General features: G+C 43.1%; 1 protein-coding gene, 1 long non-coding RNA gene and 1 other non-coding gene across 4 annotated transcripts in view; all 3 read right to left on the reverse strand.

Annotated features, from left to right (window-relative positions):
- The window catches only part of LOC139027742 (uncharacterized), a 6,002-nt gene extending 5,636 nt beyond the window's left edge, over positions 1-366 (reverse strand). The window contains exons 1-2 of the long non-coding RNA XR_011479859.1: positions 192-366; positions 51-91 (exon numbers count right to left, since the gene is read on the reverse strand). This is a non-coding gene — a long non-coding RNA (uncharacterized lncRNA). The remainder of the gene's footprint in view (positions 1-50; positions 92-191) is intronic.
- LOC111963898 (cytotoxic granule associated RNA binding protein TIA1) overlaps positions 1-10,979 on the reverse strand; it is a 20,897-nt gene extending 9,918 nt beyond the window's left edge. The window contains exons 1-9 of one of the 2 annotated variants that reach the window (XM_023987463.1): positions 10,818-10,979; positions 10,721-10,778; positions 5,062-5,158; positions 4,267-4,365; positions 2,685-2,739; positions 2,427-2,514; positions 1,980-2,055; positions 1,583-1,691; positions 1,346-1,441 (exon numbers count right to left, since the gene is read on the reverse strand). In XM_023987463.1, the coding sequence (XP_023843231.1) occupies positions 1,346-1,441; positions 1,583-1,691; positions 1,980-2,055; positions 2,427-2,514; positions 2,685-2,739; positions 4,267-4,365; positions 5,062-5,158; positions 10,721-10,749 (649 nt within the window). In that variant the 5' untranslated portion in view covers positions 10,750-10,778; positions 10,818-10,979. The remainder of the gene's footprint in view (positions 1-1,345; positions 1,442-1,582; positions 1,692-1,979; positions 2,056-2,426; positions 2,515-2,684; positions 2,740-4,266; positions 4,366-5,061; positions 5,159-10,720; positions 10,779-10,817) is intronic. The other variant, XM_023987462.2, reaches the window with a different exon arrangement.
- Positions 10,980-11,117: 138 nt separating this feature from the next.
- On the reverse strand, positions 11,118-11,188 carry trnag-ccc (transfer RNA glycine (anticodon CCC)). Its single transcript has one exon. It is a non-coding gene; the product is annotated as a tRNA-Gly (tRNA).
- Positions 11,189-15,867: the final 4,679 nt, after the last annotated feature.

Genomic DNA, 15,867 nt, shown 5'->3' on the forward strand with positions numbered 1-15,867 from the left:
GAGGGGGGCTATACTAGCTATAACTGTAGCGAGGAGAGAGGGGGGCTAACGCTATACTGTAGCGAGGAGAGAGGGGGGCTACTAGCTATAACTGTAGCGAGGAGAGAGGGGGGCTATAGCTATACTGTAGCGAGAGAGGAGGGGGGCTACTAGCTATTGCGTAGCGAGGAGAGGGGGGCTACTAGCTATACTGTAGCGAGGAGAGAGGGTGGCTACTAGCTATACTGTAGCGAGGAGAGAGGGTGGCTACTAGCTATACTGTAGTGCGAGGAGAGAGGGGGGCTACTAGCTATACTGTAGCGAGGAGAGAGGGGGGCTACTAGCTATACTGTAGCGAGTAGCGAGGAGAGAGGGGGGCTACTAGCTATACTGTAGCGAGGATGAACAGTTCTTGTGCTGACGTTGCTTCCAGAGGCAGTTTGGAACTCAGTAGTGAGTGTTACAGAGGATCTTTACACGCTACGTGCTTCAGCGGTCCCGTTCTGTGAGCTTGTGTGGCTTACCACTTCGCGGCTGAGCCGTTGTTGCTCCTAGACGTTTCCACTTCACAATAACAGCACTTACAGTTGACCGGGGCAGCTCTTGCAGGGCTGGAATTTGACAAACTGACTAGTTGGAAAGGTGGCATTCTATGACGGTGCCACATTGAAAGTCACTGAGCTCTTCAGTATTGGCCATTCTTCTGCCATTGTTTGTCTATGGAGATTGCATGGCGGTGTGCTCGAATTTACACACCTCTCAGCAACAGGTGTGGCTGAAATAGTCGAATCCACTAATTTGAAGGCGTGTCCACATACAGTGAATGTCATGCAGTGAATGTAAATGGGGAATTGATCAAAATAAACAAACAAAGGGCAAACAATTCACCAGAAACAAATGCACAAGAATTGGCGGGAAACAGCAGAGTGTAGTCCGGAGAGCAGAGCGCATGCATATTGGAGAGAGATGCCTATAGGCTATATTCGCCACAAACCCCTCCCCTTCTTGTCTCAACATTTTCAATTATACTCAAGACACGTTACCGCCACACATAAAAATAAAAAAAATGCTTTTCGCTGGTGGCTGCAACTCAATAACCAGTTAGGCCTTTTTGCCACGCGCTCCCTATGAAAGACTTCTTCATTCGCCAATTTTCTCCAGTTCTATAAACAACTTTCTTTCATTGTCCAAAAGCACAATCCTAGTCATATTAGCAACCCATCCTAGTTTGTTGCATCTTTAGATTTTCATCTCGGTCACATACCGCGTGCATGAGGTGCGCCGTTTCGAATAGTTTCCCCTTTTGGCAAACCTTTCTGGTCACGTTGTCCATTTTCCTAAAGGAAACCCTGAGGTAGTTATATACCTGTAAGCCCTGCAGTGACTCCTCCACAGTAGACGGTACAGTTGCTGGGGCTGGACTGGTTCACTACCTCCTCAAACGACAGGTGCTTTGTGTTCGCTGCTCCACAAGGGGGGAGGAATAGAAGAGTCGTTTAAAACTTGAATGACAATAGATAGACACTCTTTTTTTGTATCCAATGCCAGCAGGTGTGCGCAAGTCATTCTTTGGAGCAGTGAGAGGTGTGTGTGTCTAACTCACTCTCGTAGGTGGCTTTGGGTGCAGGGGGCTTCCTGGTGGCCCAGTTGGTCCTGATCTGCCGTCCTCCCAACCACTGACCTCCCATCTGTTGGATGGCATTCTCTGCATCCTACACACACACACACACTCAGTCAGTTCCAATATCCACAGACTTTATAAAGCATGGTGGTAGTAATCAAGGTATAACCTAGAGTCTAAACCTTATCTACACCAAAGTAGCAAATGAACTACAGAGTGGTATATGCTTGGCTAAACATTGATGGCTGTTGTCTGAGGGGGGGGGGGGGAAGACAACAAAGGATTGGAGGCTCACACTCTTTGCGCCGACGCTAATGATTTCTTACAAGCCACAAACCCAAGAGTGAGCAGTAAGCTGAGGGTGGTGGGGGACACTCACCCATTTGTTGAAGAAGGACACAAAGCCATAGCCTTTAGATTTGCCAGTCGCCATGTCTTTCACCACCCGGGCATCACTACGAACAGACAGAAATACTACTGTTAGCAAGACTAAAGCAAGTTATGGCCTCTGGCCACGGAATCAATCCTATGGAGCAGTGTTTCTAGGGAGTTTTCCCTTGCCACCGTCTCCCTGGGTTTCTGTCCAGGGAGGTATCGCCTCACGTTGCTGAAAAGCACTTGATAAGTAGGATTCTAAGAAGTGTTGTGAATACTTGCTTCTTGAGAGATACGCGAAAAAGATCTGTAGAGAACATATTTGACAGATGAATGCTGTGAGTACAGGTTGTTCTCTTCTGTTCAATCAATAGTCACAATCTTCGTAGTGTTTTGAATAAGCATAACTGAGATAATAACTTGGGTAAGGAGAAGCAGAGAGAACACTCACGATATCCTCCCAAAGGGGGCAAAAGCAGCTCTGATGTCATCCGTGGTGATTTCAGGACTGAGGTCTCCGACGAAAACGTGGAAGTGATCTGAACACAGAATCATATGTATAATACGTTTTTTTATATAGCCAACTCATCTTAGGCACTAATGCTAACAATTCTTGGAATATTCTCGGATAACATAAATGTGCTCTGAATGCACAGTCTAGCCTACCCCCCCCCCCCCGTGTCAAAGTATTAAGGGAGATATTGCTCACTGCTTGTGTCTTTCTTCTGGCTGCTAGGGGTTGTGGCCCAGTTCACTTTGACCTCCTGAAGAAAAGAAAGAGAAAGAAAAAGAGACAGAGAGAAAGAGACGGAAAGAGGGGTGAAAAGCGAGCCTTACTTGGACAGCACACGTGTCCGTCTGTTTGCCGATCAGAGGGCTTGTTGTAGTCACACAATGATAGAGGGAAAGCCTGCTCACACTCAAGACTATGTCACAATTCAGTCTCACTGTCTAATCAATCAAATTTGGAACAAAACGTCTAGGAAGTAAAAAAAAAAGGTCCAAATAACAAGGGACTTACAAACAAGTGAATTTTACGAACTTGTATTACTCCTCAAATGGTCCTTCAATACCTGTTGAGGATAAAATATTTTCAACTGAATGTGTCTTTAGAGATATAGTATAGTTATTATTTGGATTCTTTATGCAAAGGAATTTGCAAAAGAACACATTGTACACAATAATAATAATAATAAAGGGTGGCAGTGTAGAAGTAGAGGAGTGTTATTTGAAACGGGTTAAATGGGGGGACACTACTTGGAAAGATTTCACAACCCAACCAGGTTTAAAGTCATGGGACGTGCTGCCAATACCAATTGGCTATGACAAGTCTTCTCCTCTGAGCGTGAACCCGTTTACATGGGCAACGTCCAGAGGCTTTGTCCACCAGTAGGATTAAGCGAGAACTCAGACCACGGAACGTACGGACAGAGGATGAGAAGAACCTATTATCTAGACACCCAATCTAGGACGGCAGGGTCAGCGGAACGGCACAGAATCCGTAAAAAAAAAAAACACTAGGAAGCTACATTTTGTAGTTAAATAACCATACATTTTGTTGGGGTATCCATAACATCTTATCAACAGGTGTTTCATACAGTGTTTGAATTAAAGTGCAATCCCTCCTCCACGCTCGTTCGTTCAGCATTTCCCCCCAGGCCAAAGGAACAAGACGTTTTACTTCCAGTGAGACATCTGCAGGCTTCAAACCCAAACAAATGGCACCCTCTAATTCAGTCAAATTACACAGTGTCAAACTTCCCCACTAATTCAAGATTGGGGCCTGCAGTGTGTTCCTAATGTATATAGAACGCCATCTACGGAATATGTAGTATTATCTAAAACCAGACCAGGAATGGAGAAAGCTAGATTTTGGGATGAAGAACATAGTACCCTATCGTTGGAAAACATGCTACCACCCATTCAGACCGAACCTAAGTACCCTACAAAACTTTCTTCTGGTGTTGTGGTATTATTGACCAATCAGGAGACCCTTTCCATTCATGTCCTACTTACTGATGTTTAATGTAAACTGTTGGGGTTGAACGGACAACATGACGCAGTGTGATACCCATGATGCAATGTGATACCCAGTCAATGGGCCTAATTCGCTACCCCTAGACACTTCTCATAGGTCTGCCATAATGCTCGCACACATCCGACCTTTCCAGACCTGCATCAAGTCAAGTGTCTGGGGATAGGGGCRGATTTGAACTTGGCTTCAACTCCTTCCTCCTGTCTTTTGGCCAAACCTCCCCAAGCCGACTCACCCTGTAGATACGATAGCTTACCTGACCCATTATTTTACGACCGTTCATGGCTGCGAGCGACGCGGCAGCGTGCCTGTGTTCGTAGAACTCCACAAAGCAGTAGGGGTCATTACCTGCCGTCTGGAGGGGGACAAGAACAGGGACTTTAACGTCAGAACTGGGAATTTCATCCTACCATTGTAAAAGGTAGGCCTAGTTGAGTCTCCCGCCTTGCAATGTAAACCATGGGCAGCTCTAGCTAGCCTATATAACTCAAATCCGTGATCATTCATCATCATTACGTCTTTCTTCTATTTCGCGTGACAGACTCAGAATCCCAATATGAATCAATCGCAGAGGTAAGACTCACAACAGTACAATGTGTTCTTAAACAGGCACCTGGTTAATATTGGTCAACGCTGTTGTCCTATTGGGCTAATCCGTCCTGGGGCTCATTCTGTGGTGTTCCAGATAAAGCAGTATTGCATAGGACAGACATTCCCCTCTGTCATGTTCAACAGGGAATTGTGTGGTCATGTATGTTTTTCTATAGGCTCTACACATTACATTTATGCAATGTTCTATGTGCTGCAGATCACTGAATAGGCCCCTAGTCATGGTCAACGTTTGGTTGGCACAAAACTAGAGACTTTTTTTTTTAAAGCAGAGGTAATCCCCTCAACGAGTCACAATGCTAATATTATTATTTTTTGCATTTTCTTCGGGTTTGTTCTAACTGAACACGGCGCAGTGTTAAGTCATTCTGAGCAGAATCATAGGGGAATCTGATTGGAGAAGGTTCATTCCTAGACAATAGGACGGTTGATAGTGACTCACATCTACTATCATTTTACAGCTCTTGCAGGGTCCGATCTGGCCGAACAGCTGCATGATGAGGGCTTCGGTCACATCCCGGGACAGGTTCCCCACATACCTGCAGCACAGTGACAACACATCAGCATGGACACCCTGGGCTCAGCTCAGCAAATAMAAGACAAATAGATGCTCCACTTAGCAGACAAGACAAGGAAGTGTGGTTCAGAAGATCTGGATTTAAAGGGATGGTTCACCACCATTCACAATGTTACTAAGGTATGAAACAGTCTGGAATCGTTTGTTATTTTGGGGGTGAACTCTTCCTTTAAAGCACAGTATTCTACCATTAGGAGGTGGTTGAATTGACTGATTCAGTTTTTCATCGGGTAAATCCATTTGAATTCAATTACTTTTGGCAGCATCCATTTTGAACAAAACCTTGCACACATATTTGCTGATTGTAGAAGTGCTCAGAAAGTGACTTTTTGGGACCTGAATGCCAAAGTATTCAAGAGATAAAGGTGCTCAAAGTTGACAATGTTGCATACACCACCATACAGTGAAACATCCATGTCTTCATCACTGGAAAAGATAAACGGTTGAGATTAGTATCATTTAAAAGCTTACAAACAGGGTTGTCAAACTATTTTATAATTTCTGGAAAACAATGTTTAATAAAAATTGTAATTTAACCTGGAGTATCTAAAAACTTGTAAACTCATAATTTTTCAAATATTCACATTTGTAGCTTAGACCCAATTTTACATTGACGTTTTTGTGATTTGCACGCCATCGGTTGAGACAGAACATGCTCTTGAATACAGGGTGGGTGTCATGTTTTAACTGATCAAAAATTTAAATGTCAAATGTCAAAAACGGTACCACAAAGATGGTTGGAGGTCCACACGTCAGAGAATGTTGACTTGAAATCGGAATATCTGTTAAATTATACTGTCAATCTTCTATAGGAAGCCCATTGAAATCATATGAACACAGAGAAATGGTAATGTATATTCTAAGTTGACATTCGAAGGTGGGTGGACTGACAGTCATCTTTGTGGTAGTACTTACAAGTTAATTTCAATAACAATTCAATTGTGTATCAGCTKAATTGCAGTGGTCTGAAGGGTACATTCTATGAATTCTATTTCTATGATTGAAATGACCCACTGTATTCAAGATCGTATTGTCTCAACCGATGACGGGCACAACACAAAAACACTAAAATTTCAGATGTGAAATATGTCTCTAAGCTACACTACAACATATACAAATATGAATTTGCTGATTGTGCAAGATATGTAAACAAAATTATTAAACTGGCATTAAGAAAGTGACTTGTGATCCATTTGGCCACTAACAAATGGATCACTAGTCACTTTATTAATGATGTTTACATATCTGCAATACCCATCCCAGATGTATATACTGTATTTTATCTATTGCATCTCATGGCTCATCCATACATTTACATATTCTTATTCCTTCCCTTTACTTAGATTTGTGTGTATTAGGCAGTGGTTGTGGAATTGTGAGACATTACTTGTTAGATATTGCTGCACTGTCGGAACTAGAAGCACAAGCATTTCGCTACACTCGCAATAACATCTGCTAACCAGGTGTATGTGGCCAATAAAATTTGAGTGCTCTAGAGTGCAACCATTTTACTCGCATATGCGCCTAAATATTTTGCCGTGCGTCCGGGAATTGTAATTTAGGAGCACCAGTGTGCTTAGAAAAACGAAGGACTCTAGCATCATTACCTCAAATATTTTTCATTGTGCTCCTAAATATTTGTGCGCACCTACCAACTTTTCAACACCTTGTAAAAAACATCAGTGTAGAGSCCTGGTTCATGAGGTTCTGATGGGGTAAGACTGTTGCTCCCAGCCCCCTAAGTTACACTCAAGGTCTATATGAACAACTTAAAAAGTCCAAAAATGTATGTACCAATCCCAGATCGCCCTTTTACAAACGGACACTGTATAGCTTCAAACCATGGTTAAAACTATCAAATTTAGAGTCCTTGCGTCTATGTATTTGAGAACGGCTACATTTCTCCCGCCCCATTCCTCAGCTGTTAACCAAATAAAGTAGCAGGGGAATGCTTTGTAATTGTTTGAATCAATGTCCATGATCCAGACATGCATATCTCATAATAGTGACTTAGTATCTCAATTATGACCTACTATTAGGGCTGGATGATATGGCCTAAAAATCTTATTTTTTTTCTCTCCCAAACTTAGGGGCGATTCACCATATACCAGTGCATTTGGAAAGTATTCAGACCCCTAGACCTTTTCCACATTACGTTACAGCCTTGTTCTAAAATGGATTAAATTGTTTTTGTCCCTCAATCTACACACAAACCCCATAATGACTAGGAAAAAACTGGTTTGCAGAATATTTTAATGTATTAAAAAAAAAACTGAAATATCACATTTCCGTAAGTATTCATACCCTTTACTCAGTACTTTAAAGCACCTATGGCAGCGATTACTGCATCGAGTCTCCTTGGGTATGATGCTACAAGCTTGGCACACCTGTATTTGAGAACTTTCTCCAATTCTTCTGTGCTGATCTCAAGCTCTGTCAGGTTGGATGGGGAGCTTTGCTGCACAGCTACCTTCAGGTCTCTCCAGAGACGTTCGATCGGGTTCAAGTCTGGGTCACTCGAGAACATTCAGAGATGTGTCCCAAAGTCACTGCGTTGTCTTGGCTGTGTGCTTAGGGTCGTTGTCCTGTTGGAAGATGAACCTTCGCACCCAGTCGGAGGTCCTGAGCGCTCTGTAAAGGGTTTTCATCAAGGATTTCTCTGTACTTAGTTCCGCTCATCTTTGCCTTGATCCTGACTAGGTGTCCCAGTCCCTGCCACTGAAAAAAATCCACACAGCATAATGCTGCCACCACGCTTCACCGTAGGGATGGTGCCACGTTTGCTACAGACGTGACTCTTGGCATTCAGGCCAAATAGTTCAATCTTGGTGACATCAGACCAGAGAATCTTGTTTCTCATGGTCTGAGAGTCCTTGAGGTACCTTTTGGCAAACTCCAAGCAGGGTTTCATGTGCCCTTTAATGAGGAGTGTCTTCCGTCTGGCCACTCGGGTTCTTGGTCAATTCCCTGACTAAGGCCTTTCTCCCCCYACGGCTCAGTTTGGCCGGGCGGCCAGCTCTAGGAAGAGTCTTGGAAGTTCCAAACTTCTTCCATTTAAGAATGATGGAGGCCACTGTGTTCTTGGGGACCTTAATGCTGCAGAAATGTTTTAGTACCCTTCCCCAGATCTGTGCCTCGACACAATCCTGTCTCGGAGCTCTACGGAAAATTACTTTGACCTTGTGACTTGGTTTTTGCTCTGACATGCACGGTCAACCTTATATAAAACAGGTGTGCCATTCCAAATGATTTCCAATCAATTGAATTTAGCACAGGTGGACTCCAATCAAGTTGTAGAAACGTCTCAAGGATGATCAATGGAAACAGGATGCACCAGAGCTCAATTGAATCTCATAGCAAAGCGTCTGAATACTTAAAGTTTGGACACCTACTCATTCAAGTGTTTCTTTAGTTTTACTATTTTCTACATTGTAGAATAGTGAAGACATCAAAACTATGAAATAACACATATGGAATCATGTAGTAACCCAAAAAAGTTAAGATACTTATTTCTCAGAATGAAAACTAGTTCACAATTCTTTATATAAATATGTATTTTTATGCTCATTGCAGACTAGACAGCTAGCACATAAGTCTGTGGCGAAAATGCTGCCGGTGGTACATGGTACTGCAATGCCTCGAGCAAAAGAACTGAGCATACATTTTCCACAATTATGTTCATTGTTACTCTAGTTTTAGTAGGGTCTGCTCTATTCTACGTTTTGGGAGTTAACACATAAAAAGAGCATCGTTATAAAACATTCAGTTCTCGTCTATTACAGTCAAATAATGTATCTAAGTGTTTCGGTGCGCATATAACTGATTCTGTTGGACCAAATCTCAAACACAAATAGCGAGTTTAAATTGCTTGTTGTCAGAGAGGAAGAAGTTATCTTTTGTCGTTAGTTGTGAGTGACAGGTGGAGGGGCTTGGTCTCTGTGTGTGAAGGTGCACAGTGCACACAGCACAGAAGGAGCGAAGACCAAAAATAGAACTCAAAAAAAGTGTTTCTTGCAATACAGGCATTTGGCACATTGCACTAAAACAGTAAGTATATCGAATTAATATCTCATAATACATTTGATACATTTTTGGGGGTTGTGGGAACAGGCTTCCATAGATGTCTCATGGTATGGTGGGGTAAGCAAAGTGTCAACTTTGAGCACCTTTATCTCCTGAACGTTTTGGCACACAAGTCCAAAAATCCACTTTCTGAAAACGTATTCTATGGGCAAACATGTATGTAAATTGTTGTTTAAATCAAAGTGGATGTTGTCAAAAAGTTATTGATTTCAAACGGATTTACCCATTTGGGATATTGAGAGTTCACGTCTTAAAATGGATACCAGCCCAAGCAAGGCACGGTATAGCCAGTGGCCACATGAAGAAGCCAACTGAGGTGATACTGAAACTAAGACAGGGATGCGCCATACAAAGAAGAAAAACAACAGTGAAGTAAAGTTAGCTGGGCTGTTTGGCAACAGTAAACACCCGACCGTCTTTTACAGCTACTGTACATATTATTTGTAACATTGTCACACCTGAGATTTCGTGACCGTCACAGTTTATGTCTTCTGCGAGAAAAAGCAACATACATTGATTGATACAGTAACATTCACGGTTAGAATTTCCTTGAGCTAGTAACGTTAGGCGCCTAGGCCCCAGAAACTGAAATTCGGCATCCGACAGGACTAGGCCACGCTTTCACATTGCATTACATTTATTATGTTCCTGAACTAACTAGCTAATAGCTATGTGCATTAGCTATCATACATGGCAGTGTTGTAGTAACAACACCGAAACTGCGAAATACAAATGTTTGCTGACAAACCCAATTTGAATCTCAGATTTGTAGCGGTATGGACGGCAAGTTAGCGAACATTGGTTAACATAACACAGATCATCATTGGTCATTGGTGTACGCCGAGCAATGTCGCTAGTTAAATTGTAGCTAGCTAGCCAACGTTAGCAGGTAGGTTATGATTTCACAGATATTGTAGAGTATGGTCACCGGTGTGGAAAGGTATCAGACTGATGACAACAGCATTGRTTCGCATAATACTGAAACTAGAGGCCCGGCATGCTGCAGACAAGAGTTAACGTTAGTTAGCAAGCAAGATAGTTAGCAGCATGCTAGTCTCTCTCGAATAGCTGCTATTACCAAAATATACAATAATTAACAGTTAACTCCCGTAGTATAAGCTAATAAGAACATCGCAATATCAATAAATGTTGAGATTTAAAGGTGGCTTTCGAAATTATTGTGCAGTGGCAACAGTGTTCGCAACAAAATAACGTTACAGCCTTTGCTTTGTCTAAAAAAATGGACACGTCTGACATGTTAACTAGCTAAGTTAGCCAGTGCGGCTGGCTCACAACTAGAAAACAGGAGGGTGGAGAACTGACTGACATGACTATTACGGATCACATATTATGAAAATGCAATTGATACATGCACCGCTACATGATGATACTTAAAATAAACAGTCAGTCGGCTAGTTAGCTTGCCGCTATTCATACATACAGGGTCTTGGGTTGTTCGTCGTCCATCATATTTTCCCGACGAGGTGTGAGATCGAACCCTGAGCGAAAAATCCACGTGTGTCGTATTCTATGATGACCTTGGATTCTTGCTCCTTTCCCGTATTTTGCTGATGTCAACTAAACAATATCCCGAAAATGTTTTAATGCGCAGTAAATAGCTCCGCCACCCCTGCTAACTTCAATGAACAATGGAAAGGCGACATAAGATGGCGGAGAAAGAGAGCGGATATACGGCTTCGCATGCGCACTGTGGCTCCGTTGAAAGCACTGGCAGAATGGCCAAAATCATATTTGTGCTACAGATGTCATGGTTTACATTTGGTTTTATGTGCATCCAAAATGTAGGACAAAATTGGGATAAAATGTACCAAACTACTTGCGCCGCCCGGGAATCGAACCCGGATCGCAAGAATGGGAATCTTGCATGATACCACTACACCAGCGGCGCGATACAACATTCTTCCTTTTTCTGTTAAAACATCAGTTTTGCCCGCGGGCTTTCGGATGCGTTAACCTCGCCAGTCTCGGGTGGATGGATTATTTACATTTACATTTAAGTCATTTAGCAGACGCTCTTATCCAGAGCGACTTACAAATTGGTGCATTCACCTTATGATATCCAGTGGAACAACCACTTTACAATAGTGCATCTAACTCTTTTTTCATTCAGATTCAGATTATGTCAAATACTGTATGTCCTTTAGTTCACATGCAGCATTCCATCACAATGTTTTACATAATCAAATAGGACATCGGTCACTTTTCTTATTCATCATTTATTTCAACATATGTATAAAAACAAATAAGACATCATTTAAAATAACCACACATTGGATTGGAAATATGTAGGTAGCCAGCATAGATATAAAACAGTTATATCTTCTATGGTAGCTACACCATGCACTCTGATCCAATTGTTTTAAAGGTGAACTATGCAGAAATCACTTCTCAATTTCCTGGTTGTTAAAATTCTAATAGTTTGCCTAATTTCAGTTTATGTGACAAAACAAGCAAGTATAGTGTATAGAATCATTGTACCATTTAACCCACCATGAAATATATTTTCCATAACCACACATATTGTATTTTCAGCTGTTTGAAGCTGGTGTACAAAACCGAAAGTAAAACTTAAGAACGGGAAGCATAGACACAACACACATAGAACAGATATACTGCTTCTGGGACGTGCTTTAAATGAAAATGACAGATCTATAACTCACATTTCTATGTGAATTTTGTAAGGTCGCCCAAAAACGTACATATTGCAGCTTTAAATCCTTGAGGGAGCCTGAATGGCAGTGTACTGCACAAACATCTGGGAAAAGTGGAAGAAATTAAATGAAATTGCATTCAGGTCAAAAGTAGTGAACTACATGAGGGATAGGCCAGGGTGTCCATTCCTTTCAGACACAACCTAGTAGTCCCTCATCTAGGGCAGCTGTGGTGGACCTGGGCCCCTTGCTGCAGCTGGAAGGAGCACAGAGCCTGCAGAGGCTTCAACAGAACCTGGAGGAGCTGCGGATGCAACGGAGACAGGAAGAGGAAATGACAAGTCACATACAGTGACAGGAGCACAGGTTAACACACCCTGGACCTGGCCCTGTTCAGGAAGGTTGTTGTAAAGGGCCCTCCGGCATCATGGTGTGGGTCTGTGCGCAGAAGGTTAAGGCTGCCCTCAGAACAGCCTCAATTCGTCGGGGAATGGACTCTATGTGCCACGGGGATGCTGGCCCATGTTGACTCCAATGCACTGGATGTCCTTTGAGTGGTCGACCATTCTTGATACACACAGGAAACTATTGAGTGTGAAAAACCCAGCAGCGTTGCAGTTCTTGACATAAACCAGCGAGCCTGGCACTTACTACCATACCTCGATCAAAGGCACTTCAGTTTGTTGTATATATGTCTCAATTGTCTCAAGACTTAGAAATCCTTCCTTAATCTGTCTCCCCCCCCTTCATCTATACTGATTGAAGTGGATTTAACAAGTGACATCAATAAGGGATCATAGCTTTCACCTGGATTCACCTGGTCAGTCTATGTCATGGAAATTATTAATTGAAAGAGCAAGTGTTCTTAATGACTTGTACACAGTGTACCCACCTTCTGGTATAGCTTAATTCCTCTCTAGCATGGACAGGGTGACAGCAGCACACTCCAGGGTGGACAGACAGATGTTAGAGGGCTGAGAATGAATAACATACTGGCTGGTCTGCTCACTATTGTTCAACTGTACCTGAAATACTCAACACAGCAGACTCCATTTCAACACTACAAATAATCAGACCACGGTCAAATATAAACTCAGCAAAAAAAGAAACGTTTCTTTTTCAGGACACTGTCTTTCAAAGATAATTCGTAAAAATCCAAATAACTTCACAGATCTTCATTGTAAAGGGTTTGCACTGTTTCCCATGCTTGTTCAATGAACCATAAACTATTAATGAACATGCACATGTGGAACGGTCGTTAAGACACTAACAGCTTACAGACAGTAGGCAATTAAGGTCACAGTTATGCAAACTTAGGACACTAAAGAGGCCTTTCTACTGACTCTGAAAAACACCAAAAGAAAGATGCCCAGGGTCCCTGCTCATCTGCATGAACGTGCCTTAGGCATGCTGCAAGGAGGCATGAGGACTGCAGATGTGGCCAGGGCAATAAATTGCAATGTCCGTACTGCGAGACGCCTAAGATAGCGCTACAGGGAGACAGGAAGGACAGCTGATCGTCCTCACAGTGGCAGACCACATGTAACAACACCTGCACAGGATCGGTACATCCGAACATCACACCTGCGGGACAGGTACAGGATGGTAACAACAACTGCCCGAGTTACACCAGGAACGCACAATCCCTCCATCAGTGCTCAGACTGTCCGCAATAGGCTAAGAGAGGCTGGACTGAAGGGCTTGTAGGCCTGTTGTAAGGCAGGTCCTCACCAGACATCACCAGCAACAACGTCGCCTATGGGCACACACCCACCGTCGCTGGACCAGACAGTACTGGCAAAAAGTGCTCTTCACTGACGAGTCGCGGTTTTGTCTCACCAGGGGTGATGGTCGGATTCGCGTTTATAATCGAAGGAATGAGCGTTACACCGAGGCCTGTACTCTGGAGCGGGATCGAGGTGGAGGTGGAGAGTCCGTCATGGTCTGGGGCGGTGTGTCACAGCATCATCAGACTGAGCTTGTTGTCATTGCAGGCAATCTCAACACTATGTGTTACAGGGAAGACATCCTCCTCCCTCATGTGGTACCCTTTCTGCAGGCTCATCTTGACATGACCCTCCAGCATGACAATGCCACCAGCCATACTGCTTGTTCTGTGCGTGATTTCCTGCAAGACAGGAATGTCAGTGTTCTGCCATGGCCAGCGAAGAGCCCGGATCTCAATCCCATTGAGCACGTCTGGGACCTGTTGGATCGGAGGGTGAGGGCTAGGGCCAGACAGAAATGTCCGGGAACTTGCAGGTGCCTTCGTGGAAGAGTTGGGTAACATCTCACAGCAAGAACTGGCAAATCTGGTGCAGTCCATGAGGAGATGAACTGCAGTACTTAATGCAGCTGGTGGCCACACCAGATACTGACTGTTACTTTTGATTTTGACCCCCCCTTTGTTCAGGGACACATTATTCCATAGCTGTTAGTCACATGTCTGTGGAACTTGTTCAGTTCATGTCTCAGTTGTTGAATGTTGTTATGTTCATACAAATATTTACACATGTTAAGTTTGCTGAAAATAAACGCAGTTGACAGTGATAGGACGTTTCTTTTTTTGCTGAGTTTATATACTTGAAAGCGCTTGATTTAGCTTGTAGTTTGCACTTTTGGGACTATTACATTGATTTCATTGTACTTAATCAATACACCCCAGTGTAATGTACCCTGGTTACATTGTACTAAATACATTGTGCCCTATTGGACTGTAGCAATTCCACCTGTTTGGGCTGGTGGAGAATGGTGTTTCTGAGGAAAATGTATTTGGCCTGGCTCCAGGTGCCATCGATGATGATGATGATGTTGTGTCCCACTGCCCTCACATCCTGGTCTCCCTGGTTCCGGTCTTCCTGTTTCAGGACTTGGTTCTGGACTAGCTCCTCCAGGTTCGGAGCATCTGGTCCTGGGTACAGGATCAGCATTCTGCTGTGTCGGCACACTGCAGCCAGACTGTTAAATAGCTAACACTAGCTGGCCTCCATCCAGTACCCTGCCCTGAACTTAGTCACTGTCACTAGCTGGCTACCACCCGGTTACTCAACCCTGCACCTTGGAGGCTGCTGCCCTATGTACGTACATAGACATGGAATCACTGGTCATTTTAATAATGGAACACTAGTCACATAGTGTTTACATACTGTTTTACTAATTTCATATGTATATACTGTATTCTATTCAATGCCACTCTGACATTGCTTGTCCTAATATTTATATATTTCTTAATTCCTTTCTTGTAAATTGTTAGATACTACTGCACTGTTTGAGCTAGGAACACAAGCATTTCACTACACCCGCAATAACATCTGCTAAATATGTGTATGTGACCAATAAAATGTGATTTGATTTGAAATCAGTGTGCAGATAACGGAAATGAGACAAGGATACAGTATTGTCACAGAGTTTTCAAAACCTCCTTTGTACTGTAGTATTTGAGTAATAGCCTACCCCTTGTCTTGCGAAGGGAATCCTTTCAAATCTCATCTTGTTAGAAGCAGCAGAATAGCAAAGACAGATAGTACAGTTTGAAAACTCTGAGTGTGAGAATAGTTTGTGTTGAGAATGAATATCCTCCTGTGGCTAGCCGATCCTAAATATTGAACTATGATAACAAGCTTTGGTCAAGAAAACACAAACTCCCAGCCTCCCACTGAACTTAGCAACATGTAGCCAGCAGATCCGACCCGGTCGCTGACAGCTGCACTAGGGTCGGACAGGCTCCCTGTGTAGATTAAGACACCGGGGGAGCCGACATGAAGTATGGCTCAGGAAACATAACCCAATCCAAAGAGGAGAAATGCGTTGTACTCAGAATTGTCCCATTATCTCAACTGTTACACGAGAAGATTGAATGATTGCTAGTTTTTAAGTGAACTGCCACAACAGTAGCCACTGCAGTCATTATGGAATG

Source organism: Salvelinus sp. IW2-2015, linkage group LG5 (genome assembly GCF_002910315.2).
Source record: "Salvelinus sp. IW2-2015 linkage group LG5, ASM291031v2, whole genome shotgun sequence".
NCBI classification, from domain to species: domain Eukaryota; kingdom Metazoa; phylum Chordata; class Actinopteri; order Salmoniformes; family Salmonidae; genus Salvelinus; species Salvelinus sp. IW2-2015.